The 12,704-nt window shown below is 47.7% G+C and overlaps 2 protein-coding genes across 2 annotated transcripts; one reads left to right on the top strand and one right to left on the bottom strand.

Annotated features, from left to right (window-relative positions):
- Window positions 1-2,397: 2,397 nt before the first annotated feature.
- Window positions 2,398-4,642, bottom strand: LOC127232367 (PRAME family member 8-like). Its single transcript, XM_051198431.1, is given in 6 exon segments — window positions 2,398-2,892; window positions 2,894-2,966; window positions 3,255-3,836; window positions 4,309-4,412; window positions 4,414-4,623; window positions 4,625-4,642. Coding segments are annotated over 6 exon segments (1,482 nt in total).
- A 5,545-nt stretch (window positions 4,643-10,187) lies between these two features.
- Window positions 10,188-12,418, top strand: LOC127232355 (PRAME family member 8-like). Its single transcript, XM_051198417.1, is given in 4 exon segments — window positions 10,188-10,211; window positions 10,213-10,520; window positions 10,981-11,562; window positions 11,851-12,418. Coding segments are annotated over 4 exon segments (1,482 nt in total).
- Window positions 12,419-12,704: the final 286 nt, after the last annotated feature.

The following is a 12,704-nucleotide window of genomic DNA, read 5'->3' as shown; positions in this document are numbered from 1 at the left end:
AATTGATTTGCTTTTTCCTATGGGGGTTGGAAACCAGGATCACACATATGCACAGGAGACAAAATATCAAGCAAAGCACACTGACTCTTCCCTCCCCTCCCCTTTCCTTCCCTTCCCTCCAGTCCCCTCCACTCCTCTCCTCTCCTTTTCTTCCTTTCTCCTTTGATGCTTTCCTTTTCTATGTCTTCCATTCCCTTTTTCCTTTCTTCTCTCCCTCTCTCTTCCTCTCTCTCTCTCTCTCTCTTTCTCTCTCTCTCTCTCTCTCTGTCATACTCTCTGGTACATAACCCAAGACAGGTCTCCATGAAACTATGCCCACTCTTGTCTACTGACTTGTCCATCTCACCTGTGGTTTGGATTTCTTATTTTCTTTAAACCTGGTACCTGGATTAGAACCCAGGACTCCATTTATGACTTCTTCCCCCAACCCTTAATCCTTATTAAATCTATGTGTGCCTCTATCTCTAAGTATCCCTGACTGTTCTGGAAGTAGCTTTGTAGACCAGGATGGCCTTGAATTCAGAGATCCACTTGCCTCTGGCTCCCCAGGGCTGTGATTAAAGGTGTGTGCTACCACACCCAGCAGTCCTGTTTGTTTTAAATCTGGGAACAGTGACTTCCTCAAGCTGGCAGGAGCTTGAGACCCTCCTTCTGCCTCCCTCCCTCATAGAAGTCAATTACAGTCCTGTACTAATGTTGCCTTGGGGGTATCAAGGTTTACCAGACAAAAGGGAATGGTGCTTCATATGTTATCCAAGCATTCAGAAAGCTGAGACAGGGGACTCTCTCCAGTGTGAGGATAGCCTGGTCTACATAAAAACTTTCAGGCATTATGGCCTACCCAGTAACAGCTACACAAACACACAGACAACATTACAACGTCATAGCTCTGGATTTTTCTGTTTTAAAAAAAAAAACAAAAAACAAAAACAAAAAAAACTTCCGTTAGTTTTATTTTTCAGGTTCTGGAACATTCAAAACAAATTCTTAGGCTATGTAGGTAGGATGCCAATGACTTTCTGCTTCCCTCTCTCTACCTCCAGAATGGGGGGAATTACAGTAGCACTACTGTGCCCCATTTGATAGACTTTAGAGATCCAATGAGGGATTCATGTATAGTGGGAAAGCAGTGTCAAGTGCGGAACATCCCAGGAAGCTAGGGACCCAGGAATTGTTATGTGAGGTCTACATAGTGAGTGGCATGCTCTCTGGAAAAAAATTAAAAGAAAATACATGTGAAACCTAAAACATGAAAGATCACACTTTAATAGTACTAAGATATTATGAGATACACACCAGACCACCCGGGACTCTTTATCTACAAGCAAGCACTGTGTGTCCATCGCCCTCATCATCTTTAGATTGTCCATGGTGCAGGAGAGCAAACCCAGGAGCCAAATGCAAGCTGTGCAAGTGTTCAGCACTGAGCTGACCCTCAGCTTCTCGCTCCATGTACTCTTGCACCATGAAAAGCTGAATGCAGATCCCAGGGCCTCACAGGCACCAGGCAAGCACCCACCGCTGAGTTTACCTCTGTTGTGACTAGGTTAGTTTCATTTGTAAACTTTGCTTTTAATTCAATTTCGTGTAGGTAGTCGCATTTGCATAAATGTGTGGTGTGGATTCATGCAGTTGAATGCAGGTGTCCATTCAGATTCCATCATCTGGAGCTGAAATTAGAGGCAGGTGTGAGCTACCTGAGGCGGGTAGAGGAAACTGAATTTGAACCCTCAGAGAGAATTCCATGCCTGTGCTATTCAACTTTGAACATCCCACTGGCTTTTGGGTTGGTCTCTCTCTCTCTGGGTGTGTGTGTGTGTGCATGTGTTTACCAGGCTTGCCCAGATATGAAGGACACAATAGCAGTCAACTGTATCTACCTTCCCCAATTTGGAATAGTGTTACTGGAGACATGGAGCCATTCCTGGTTTTTTTTTTTTTTTTGTTTTGTTTTTTGTTTTTTGTTTTTTGTGTTTTGTTTTTTTGTTTTGTTTTGGTTTGGTTTGTTTGTTTTTTTGTCTGTCCAGAGTCCTTACAATCAGTTGGGAGGGATGAGAGCCAGACAACACTAATGGAATTTAAGCAGAGGACCATCACTGTGTGTGTTTAGGAAAGATACCAAGGCAGAAGAAAAGTGTGATGCACAAGTATTTTATTGCTGCTTCATCGTACAGAAAATTGAGAATGCAATGGGTAGGCATAGGGAGAGTTTAAAAAAAAAAAACCCAGTTAATAAAAAGATCACAACTGACGACTTCAAATCCAGTTCCTTGGTTCAGTAGATCCCTGAAGCCTGATGAGAGGGAGACTTTCTAGACCCTGAGCCTAGCAGGGCGGCTAAGGACTGAGGAAAAGCCCAGAGGGAGAGCACCCAAGTCTGGAAGTCATGTTCCCTATTTACTGCCAGCAAGGACAGAGTCTGGGCCCCAGGTCATAGACACAACGCACACCGCATTCCTGGCAGGTATTTGTAGCAAAGATGATCCTCTTGGGCTGCCTCTTGGTGCTGAGTGCATCCGTGAGTTCCACACAAAGATGGAGGAATCTTTCTGTGTCGATGCAACCACAGTCATCGTAGCAGTCCACAGGCGCCGGATACTGCTCCCCACTCATCTTGCTCAAGTTGGCTGTGTGCAGCAAAAGGTCCTTCAGGATGGGCACAGAGAAGTCGTTGTCGTACAGGTTGACCTTGGTGAGCAGGGAGCACCGGCTGAGGGCAGGTATGAGGACAGTGAGCTGAGAGTCCTCCATCCTACAACCCTGCAAGTCCAGGGACTGAAGAGTGTGTGCCACATTGTCTAGCAGAAGTCGGAGAGGCATAGGATCTAAAGGCCATAAGACCACACCTCTCAGGTCCAGATGTCTGAGCTGACCCAGGCTTTGGCAACAGGGGGAAACAATTCAAGTCTGACTGTGACAGGCGGTAGACAGTGATGGAGAGAGTCTCCAAGGGGTTCCTCAGGCACCTAGGGAGAAACCATAGGTCAGTTCAAGCAAAAGGTTGTGGAGAAGAGCGTGTGCCCTGGAGCTTAGAAAGAGGATGGCGGGGCACACGCATGGGGCCAAGGTCAGTGTGAACATGTGAACAATGAAGCAGAGTCTACTTTTCATGGAGTAGAAACCACACCCCCAGCTTTCACCATAACTGAACCCAGTGACAGGCAGGCACCACCCATCCACTCACTACTCCTTAAAGCAAAGTTAAAGAGCAAGGTTTGCTCTGGTAGCTGACCCAGCTCTCCATCCTTGCTTACCTGAAGACCTCTTCGAGGTGGTCTCTCAGGAAGTAGATGCCATTCAGGGAGAGATGCTGCAGACAGTGCAGTTTGGAGAACTGAGACACCAACTTCCTGACACACTTGTCTTCTGCCCTGTTGCCAATTGCCATTGCGTTCTTGTAGATGCGTGCCAGGGAGAGTTTGCGAAGACTTCTCATGTGGCCAAGGTCGGGAGCAAAACGTGCCAGAGTGGACACGTCCCAGCCCATGTTCAGTTGCAGTTCCTCAATGTGCCGTGGATGGAAAACAGTCAAGATGTCCTTGACAGTACGTAGAGGCAGAGCCCAGATCTTCATCTTGGCACAGCAGAGCTGCACGGAGCCTTTCCTGCGCTGCGCCCACTGCAGGAAATATGCTTGCTCTTCATCCAGTCGGACTCTGAGGCACAGGTCAGCTATGACCTTCAGACGCCGCCTCACAGCATATCTGGGAAGGACCTTCACTACTTTCTCCTCATCCCCAGTCTCTGATGAGCAGTCCGCATCCTCTGTTCCAGGCCACATGGTCCAGAAGTCATGGCGTACTTTCCTGAGGTCGAGCTCCTTAATTTTCTCCCTCCTGGGGGGTAAAACGTGTCAAGTGTCAGCAGACACGACGACGACAGGACCCAAGGTCGGCGAGCCAGCTTCACTACACATCCCTAATGCCAGCTCCATCCCCCCCTCCCCCCCCCCGCCAAGGTATAAGTCACCTGGGATGGCATGTGTGCTATGCTAGCTCCCGCTGGGCTGCATCTGTAGACCCCACTGCTTTCCCTCCCGCAGTCACTCTGTCTCTACCTAGTCCCATTATTAGTGGTTGTGGGATTCCAGGGACCGGCTCAGTGCACCCTGACCCCATCTTCTCTAAGCTCTAATCCCTGCTCCATGATCCTTACCTCAAGGAATCAGTAGCTTTCCAGGCCCCTCCTCCCTGCACGATGAGCCCATCAGAAGCCTCTGAGCCACTTCCAGGGCCCTTCTCCCTGAGCCCAGGGTCTCGTCTGCCTGTACCCAAGGGCTCCAGTCTACACTACTTGGTTCTTGCTTACCTGGGGTGAAACTCTCTTGCCAGCTGCATGTCTACTGCATCCAACACAGCCTGGAAGGATTCCAAGTCGGGGGTCTTCATCAGTGTCCCCACAGGGAGGCAGGGGGAAAGGCCAGGCTGCCACCATTGCCTTCACAACCCTAGTGTGTCTGCCTTTGAAGGCGTCTTTGAACAGTGCCGGGAAGAGCTCCATGGGCAGCTGGTCCAGAGCAGAGATGGCCAAGTCCTCATTTCTCAGCAGAGCCTGCATTGCCTGCTTCATGAGCGTGCCTGGGGTCTGAACACTCATCATGAAGCGTCTGCAGTCGCAAACCGCAAAGGTCCTGGGGAAGCATTCAGGGAAGAACATATTTTCAGGACAAACTTTAGACAACTTCCTCACCCAGCACAGCAACCGCTCAAGGTCACAGTTTTATTGCTCTGGCAATGGCACAGACACCAACTGAAACCATAGTCCTCACTGGTGGTGGGTAGACAGACTCCTTCACTGCCACCAGTGAGCCTCTCCATCCCATAATGGGCTCATGAATTCCAAGTCAAAATACCTGATGTGCCTCAGCTCTCAAAAATAAATAAATAAGTAAACAAACAAATAAATAAAGGCATCTTGTGTGGTTCAGTGTTTAGTTTAACTGCTACTAAGTAGGATGATGGCAGTGGGTTCCGGATGCTTTCAGGCATCAATCTAACAAACAAACATTAAAAAAAAAAAAAAAAAAAAAAAAAAAAAAAGTTCACCGCTATTTTGGAAAAGATGCAAACCAAAGCCTGATTCAAGAACTACCTCACAGCTACTGCGAGTCTCTGTGCTCTCCGGGTCTGCTTGGGACCTTATTCCACAAAAACACCATTTTGAAGGTAGCCCAGTATGAGGGAACATGCTAGTGACCTCATCACCCTGAGACTAGATGGCCTTCATTTCCATGCTACCCAGAATTCTGGGGACAGTTTTGGGCTGTTTTAACTTGGGAAACCCTGTCTCAAAACAATCAACAATCACACTGAGATCAACAAGCTATCATAGAGGGACATTTGAGATAAAGGTAAAACTTCCTTTAGAATCAAACCCAGTGTCTTCAGCGTGTTTGTTATCCTGAAGAGACAGAAACCCAAATTTCCTGTCCCTTCTTGGGTCTAAAGACCCTACATCAAACTGCAAGACCCAAGGGACGAGAGTTACTCACCAGTTCTGAGCACTTAGGACACCTGAACCATGCACTTCCTCCAGCTCCAGGTCTCTGAAAGCCCTGGGGGATCTCTCCTGAAGCCTCTATATACCTCCCTGCTCACCCTCCCTGCTGCAGCCCCACCTTCCAATCCCAAGCTGCTATTTGATTGGATCGTTCGGTGACCACCATTTTCAATCTAATAGTCAACATGCAATCATTTCCTCAATTGAATCAAACCAAGTGTGAAAATGCCCCTCCCCCAGTCCCTCTAAGTCTGGATAAATATCAACATTGCAATTGCTAATTAACTACACAACACTGAGTTTATTGATTTGTTCTCTTATTGACTTATTTATTACTTAGTTTTAAATTTGATACAGAGACTGGATCTAGATCCAAAGTCAAAGTTGTATTGGAACTCTCACCCTCGGAATCCTTTTCCCGTGGATTCCTTCACTCTGGTTCCCATCACAGACTCTGTGCATTCACTCTCCGTCATGCACAGTCCCACCACTCTGTCCTGTACACTCTACCCCGCCTGGCCCCCAACGTCTGACACAAGGGAGACAAGGGCAGAATGGAAGCTGTTCTCACAGATCTGAGCACAGCCTTCACCTCTAGACTATGCTGGTGTGAGTCCCCTGACCCCTGATTAAACTCTCCCGTTTCTGATCTCTTTCCAGGAGATTGGTTGGACTTGACTCCATAAAGGATCCCAAGCCATCATTACTGAAATCTGTCCTTTTTTTGTACCCCACTTCAATCCTTTGCTTCATGAGTGGTCACCTCAAGACCCCCATTCAGCATATGTGGAAACAAGATTGCACACTGGCACAACAGTCTTATAAGATCCTGTTGTTCTTGGGTGTTTGTTTTGTCGTATGGGGCTTTGTAACAGACTTTCTTGTTGCCCACCAAACAGCCCCCCAATCAGGGCAATGAGAATAGTTATTAGTGATGAATCATATGGGTTGATATATTATTTATGATCTAACAAATAAAGCTTATCCTAAGATTACAGTGCAAAGCTAGACACACTAGTCAGCCATAGAGGCCAGGCAGTAGTGGTGCACACCCTTAATCCTAAGCCACACAAGTGTGGTATAGAGGGTGCACACCTTTGTTCCCAGCAAGGAGGAGACAGAGGCAGACAGATCTACACGAACTTCAACCCACCTAAAAAAGAAACAGAGCTCACATAAACGTGATCCCAGCATTTGGGATCCCAAGCCTTTTATCCCTCCAGCACTAGAGAGACATATAAGGCACGAAGAGACAGGAGCTCAGTGCAGCCTAGGAACAGTGCAGTGTGAGGACAGGATCGGCCTTTCCCCTCTGAGCACTGGTAGAGGTAAGAACTCTCTAGCGGATGGCTGCTTTATGTGTCTGATCTTCAGGTTTAATGCAAATATCTGTCTCTGAGTTTTCATTATTAAGACCAGTTAGAATTAATTCCTGCTTCAATCATCTTCTTTATCTCATCTCTTCTTTTAATCTATGTCTCTACATACATTTTGCCTTGGGGCTTGTTACATTTCTTTATTTCTTGGTTCTCCTTTCTTTTTTCCTTCTATTTTTTCCTCCTTCCTTCTTCCCTTCTTTCTTCCTTCCTTCCTTCCTTCCTTTCATTCTCCTGGAAAGAGTTAGTTTTAAATTTGATACAGAGACTGGATCTAGATCCAAAGTCAAAGTTGTATTGGAACTCTAACCCTCGGAATCCTTTTCCCGTGGATTCCTTCACTCTGGTTCCCATCACAGAATCTGTGCATTCACTCTCTGTCATGCACAGTCCCACCACTCTGTCACGTACACTCTACCCCGCCTGGCCCCCAACGTCTGACACAAGGGAGACAAGGGCAGAATGGAAGCTGTTCTCACAGATCTGAGCACAGCCTTCACCTCTAGACGATGCTGGTGTGAGTCCCCTGACCCCTGATTAAACTCTCCCGTTTCTGATCTCTTTCCAGGAGATTGGTTGGACATGACTCCATAAAGGATCCCAAGCCATCATTACTGAAATCTGTCCTTTTTTTGTACCCCACTTCAATCATTTGCTTCATGAGTGGTCACCTCAAGACCCCCATTCAGCATATGTGGAAACAAGATGTAACTTCCATATTCTAATGCATTTGTAAATTTGTTTCCCAGTGACTGGCAGGCATCAGGTGAGCAAGGATCTTTAACTCTAGGTAACTTCAGATAGCCAGTCATGAGGAGCAGGAAAGTGGGACAGAAAGAAAGACAGGCAGATAGAAAGAATGAAAGGAAGGAAGGAAGGAAGGAAGAAAGAAGGGAAGAAGGAAGGAGGAAAAAATAGAAGGAAAAAAGAAAGGAGAACCAAGAAATAAAGAAATGTAACAAGCCCCAAGGCAAAATGTATGTAGAGACATAGATTAAAAGAAGAGATGAGATAAAGAAGATGATTGAAGCAGGAATTAATTCTAACTGGTCTTAATAATGAAAACTCAGAGACAGATATTTGCATTAAACCTGAAGATCAGACACATAAAGCAGCCATCCGCTAGAGAGTTCTTACCTCTACCAGTGCTCAGAGGGGAAAGGCCGATCCTGTCCTCACACTGCACTGTTCCTAGGCTGCACTGAGCTCCTGTCTCTTCGTGCCTTATATGTCTCTCTAGTGCTGGAGGGATAAAGGCTTGGGATCCCAAATGCTGGGATCACGTTTATGTGAGCTCTGTTTCTTTTTTAGGTGGGTTGAAGTTCGTGTAGATCTGTCTGCCTCTGTCTCCTCCTTGCTGGGAACAAAGGTGTGCACCCTCTATACCACACTTGTGTGGCTTAGGATTAAGGGTGTGCACCACTACTGCCTGGCCTCTATGGCTGACTAGTGTGTCTAGCTTTGCACTGTAATCTTAGGATAAGCTTTATTTGTTAGATCATAAATAATATATCAACCCATATGATTCATCACTAATAACTATTCTCATTGCCCTGATTGGGGGGCTGTTTGGTGGGCAACAAGAAAGTCTGTTACAAAGCCCCATACGACAAAACAAACACCCAAGAACAACAGGATCTTATAAGACTGTTGTGCCAGTGTGCAATCTTGTTTCCACATATGCTGAATGGGGGTCTTGAGGTGACCACTCATGAAGCAAAGGATTGAAGTGGGGTACAAAAAAAGGACAGATTTCAGTAATGATGGCTTGGGATCCTTTATGGAGTCATGTCCAACCAATCTCCTGGAAAGAGATCAGAAACGGGAGAGTTTAATCAGGGGTCAGGGGACTCACACCAGCATCGTCTAGAGGTGAAGGCTGTGCTCAGATCTGTGAGAACAGCTTCCATTCTGCCCTTGTCTCCCTTGTGTCAGACGTTGGGGGCCAGGCGGGGTAGAGTGTACGGGACAGAGTGGTGGGACTGTGCATGACGGAGAGTGAATGCACAGAGTCTGTGATGGGAACCAGAGTGCAGGAATCCACGGGAAAAGGATTCCGAGGGTGAGAGTTCCAATACAACTTTGACTTTGGATCTAGATCCAGTCTCTGTATCAAATTTAAAACTAAGTAATAAATAAGTCAATAAGAGAACAAATCAATAAACTCAGTGTTGTGTAGTTAATTAGCAAGTGCAATGTTGATATTTATCCAGACTTAGAGGGGCTGGGGGAGGGGCATTTTCACACTTGGTTTGATTCAATTGAGGAAATGATTGCATGTTGACTATTAGATTGAAAATGGTGGTCACCGAACGATCCAATCAAATAGCAGCTTGGGATTGGAAGGTGGGGCTGCAGCAGGGAGGGTGAGCAGGGAGGTATATAAAGGCTTCAGGAGAGACCCCCCAGGGCTTTCAGAGACCTGGAGCTGGAGGAAGTGCATGGTTCAGGTGTCCTAAGTGCTCAGAACTGGTGAGTAACTCTCGTCCCTTGGGTCTTGCAGTTTCATGTAGGGTCTTTAGACCCAAGAAGGGACAGGAAATTTGGGTTTCTGTCTCTTCAGGATAACAAACACGCTGAAGACACTGGGTTTGATTCTAAAGGAAGTTTTACCTTTATCTCAAATGTCCCTCTATGATAGCTTGTTGATCTCAGTGTGATTGTTGATTGTTTTGAGACAGGGTTTCCCAAGTTCAAAGAGCCCAAAACTGTCCCCAGAATTCTGGGTAGCATGGAAATGAAGGCCATCTAGTCTCAGGGTGATGAGGTCACTAGCATGATCCCTCATACTGGGCTACCTTCAAAATGGTGTTTTTGTGGAATAAGGTCCCAAGCAGACCCGGAGAGCACAGAGACTCGCAGTAGCTGTGAGGTAGTTCTTGAATCAGGCTTTAGTTTGCATCTTTTCCAAAATAGCGGTGAACTTTTTTTTTTTTTTTTTTTTTTTATGTTTGTTTGTTAGATTGATGCCTGAAAGCATCCGGAACCCACTGCCATCATCCTACTTAGTAGCAGTTAAACTAAACACTGAACCACACAAGATGCCTTTATTTATTTGTTTGTTTACTTATTTATTTATTTTTGAGAGCTGAGGCACATCAGGTATTTTGACTTGGAATTCATGAGCCCATTATGGGATGGAGAGGCTCACTGGTGGCAGTGAAGGAGTCTGTCTACCCACCACCAGTGAGGACTATGGTTTCAGTTGGTGTCTGTGCCATTGCCAGAGCAATAAAACTGTGACCTTGAGCGGTTGCTGTGCTGGGTGAGGAAGTTGTCTAAAGTTTGTCCTGAAAATATGTTCTTCCCTGAATGCTTCCCCAGGACCTTTGCGGTTTGCGACTGCAGACGCTTCATGATGAGTGTTCAGACCCCAGGCACGCTCATGAAGCAGGCAATGCAGGCTCTGCTGAGAAATGAGGACTTGGCCATCTCTGCTCTGGACCAGCTGCCCATGGAGCTCTTCCCGGCACTGTTCAAAGACGCCTTCAAAGGCAGACACACTAGGGTTGTGAAGGCAATGGTGGCAGCCTGGCCTTTCCCCTGCCTCCCTGTGGGGACACTGATGAAGACCCCCGACTTGGAATCCTTCCAGGCTGTGTTGGATGCAGTAGACATGCAGCTGGCAAGAGAGTTTCACCCCAGGTAAGCAAGAACCAAGTAGTGTAGACTGGAGCCCTTGGGTACACGCAGACGAGACCCTGGGCTCAGGGAGAAGGGCCCTGGAAGTGGCTCAGAGGCTTCTGATGGGCTCATCGTGCAGGGAGGAGGGGCCTGGAAAGCTACTGATTCCTTGAGGTTAAGGACCTTGGAGCAGGGATTAGAGCTTAGAGAAGATGGGGTCAGGGTGCACTGAGCCGGTCCCTGGAATCCCACAACCACTAATAATGGGACTAGGTAGAGACAGAGTGACTGAGGGAGGGAAAGCAGTGGGGTCTACAGATGCAGCCCAGCGGGAGCTCGCATAGCACACATGCCATCCCAGGTGACTTACACCTTGGCAGGGGGGAAGAGCTGGCATTAGGGATGTGTAGTGAAGCTGGCTCGCCGACCTTGGGTCCTGTCGTCGTCGTGTCTGCTGACACTTGACACGTTTTACCCCCAGGAGGGAGAAAATTAAGGAGCTCGACCTCAGGAAAGTACGCCATGACTTCTGGACCATGTGGCCTGGAACAGAGGATGCGGACTGCTCATCAGAGACTGGGGATGAGGAGAAAGTAGTGAAGGTCCTTCCCAGATATGCTGTGAGGCGGCGTCTGAAGGTCATAGCTGACCTGTGCCTCAGAGTCCGACTGGACGAAGAGCAAGCATATTTCCTGCAGTGGGCGCAGCGCAGGAAAGGCTCCGTGCAGCTCTGCTGTGCCAAGATGAAGATCTGGGCTCTGCCTCTACGTACTGTCAAGGACATCTTGACTGTTTTCCATCCACGGCACATTGAGGAACTGCAACTGAACATGGGCTGGGACGTGTCCACTCTGGCACGTTTTGCTCCCGACCTTGGCCACATGAGAAGTCTTCGCAAACTCTCCCTGGCACGCATCTACAAGAACGCAATGGCAATTGGCAACAGGGCAGAAGACAAGTGTGTCAGGAAGTTGGTGTCTCAGTTCTCCAAACTGCACTGTCTGCAGCATCTCTCCCTGAATGGCATCTACTTCCTGAGAGACCACCTCGAAGAGGTCTTCAGGTAAGCAAGGATGGAGAGCTGGGTCAGCTACCAGAGCAAACCTTGCTCTTTAACTTTGCTTTAAGGAGTAGTGAGTGGATGGGTGGTGCCTGCCTGTCACTGGGTTCAGTTATGGTGAAAGCTGGGGGTGTGGTTTCTACTCCATGAAAAGTAGACTCTGCTTCATTGTTCACATGTTCACACTGACCTTGGCCCCATGCGTGTGCCCCGCCATCCTCTTTCTAAGCTCCAGGGCACACGCTCTTCTCCACAACCTTTTGCTTGAACTGACCTATGGTTTCTCCCTAGGTGCCTGAGGAACCCCTTGGAGACTCTCTCCATCACTGTCTACCGCCTGTCACAGTCAGACTTGAATTGTTTCCCCTGTTGCCAAAGCCTGGGTCAGCTCAGACATCTGGACCTGAGAGGTGTGGTCTTATGGCCTTTAGATCCTATGCCTCTCCGACTTCTGCTAGACAATGTGGCACACACTCTTCAGTCCCTGGACTTGCAGGGTTGTAGGATGGAGGACTCTCAGCTCACTGTCCTCATACCTGCCCTCAGCCGGTGCTCCCTGCTCACCAAGGTCAACCTGTACGACAACGACTTCTCTGTGCCCATCCTGAAGGACCTTTTGCTGCACACAGCCAACTTGAGCAAGATGAGTGGGGAGCAGTATCCGGCGCCTGTGGACTGCTACGATGACTGTGGTTGCATCGACACAGAAAGATTCCTCCATCTTTGTGTGGAACTCACGGATGCACTCAGCACCAAGAGGCAGCCCAAGAGGATCATCTTTGCTACAAATACCTGCCAGGAATGCGGTGTGCGTTGTGTCTATGACCTGGGGCCCAGACTCTGTCCTTGCTGGCAGTAAATAGGGAACATGACTTCCAGACTTGGGTGCTCTCCCTCTGGGCTTTTCCTCAGTCCTTAGCCGCCCTGCTAGGCTCAGGGTCTAGAAAGTCTCCCTCTCATCAGGCTTCAGGGATCTACTGAACCAAGGAACTGGATTTGAAGTCGTCAGTTGTGATCTTTTTATTAACTGGGTTTTTTTTTTTAAACTCTCCCTATGCCTACCCATTGCATTCTCAATTTTCTGTACGACAAAGCAGCAATAAAATACTTGTGCATCACACTTTTCTTCTGCCTTGGTATCTTTC

Source organism: Phodopus roborovskii, unplaced genomic scaffold (genome assembly GCF_943737965.1).
Source record: "Phodopus roborovskii unplaced genomic scaffold, PHOROB, whole genome shotgun sequence".
NCBI lineage: Eukaryota > Metazoa > Chordata > Mammalia > Rodentia > Cricetidae > Phodopus > Phodopus roborovskii.
The sequence above is the reverse complement of the archived record's forward strand: the minus strand, read 5'-3'. Positions and strand labels throughout refer to the sequence as shown.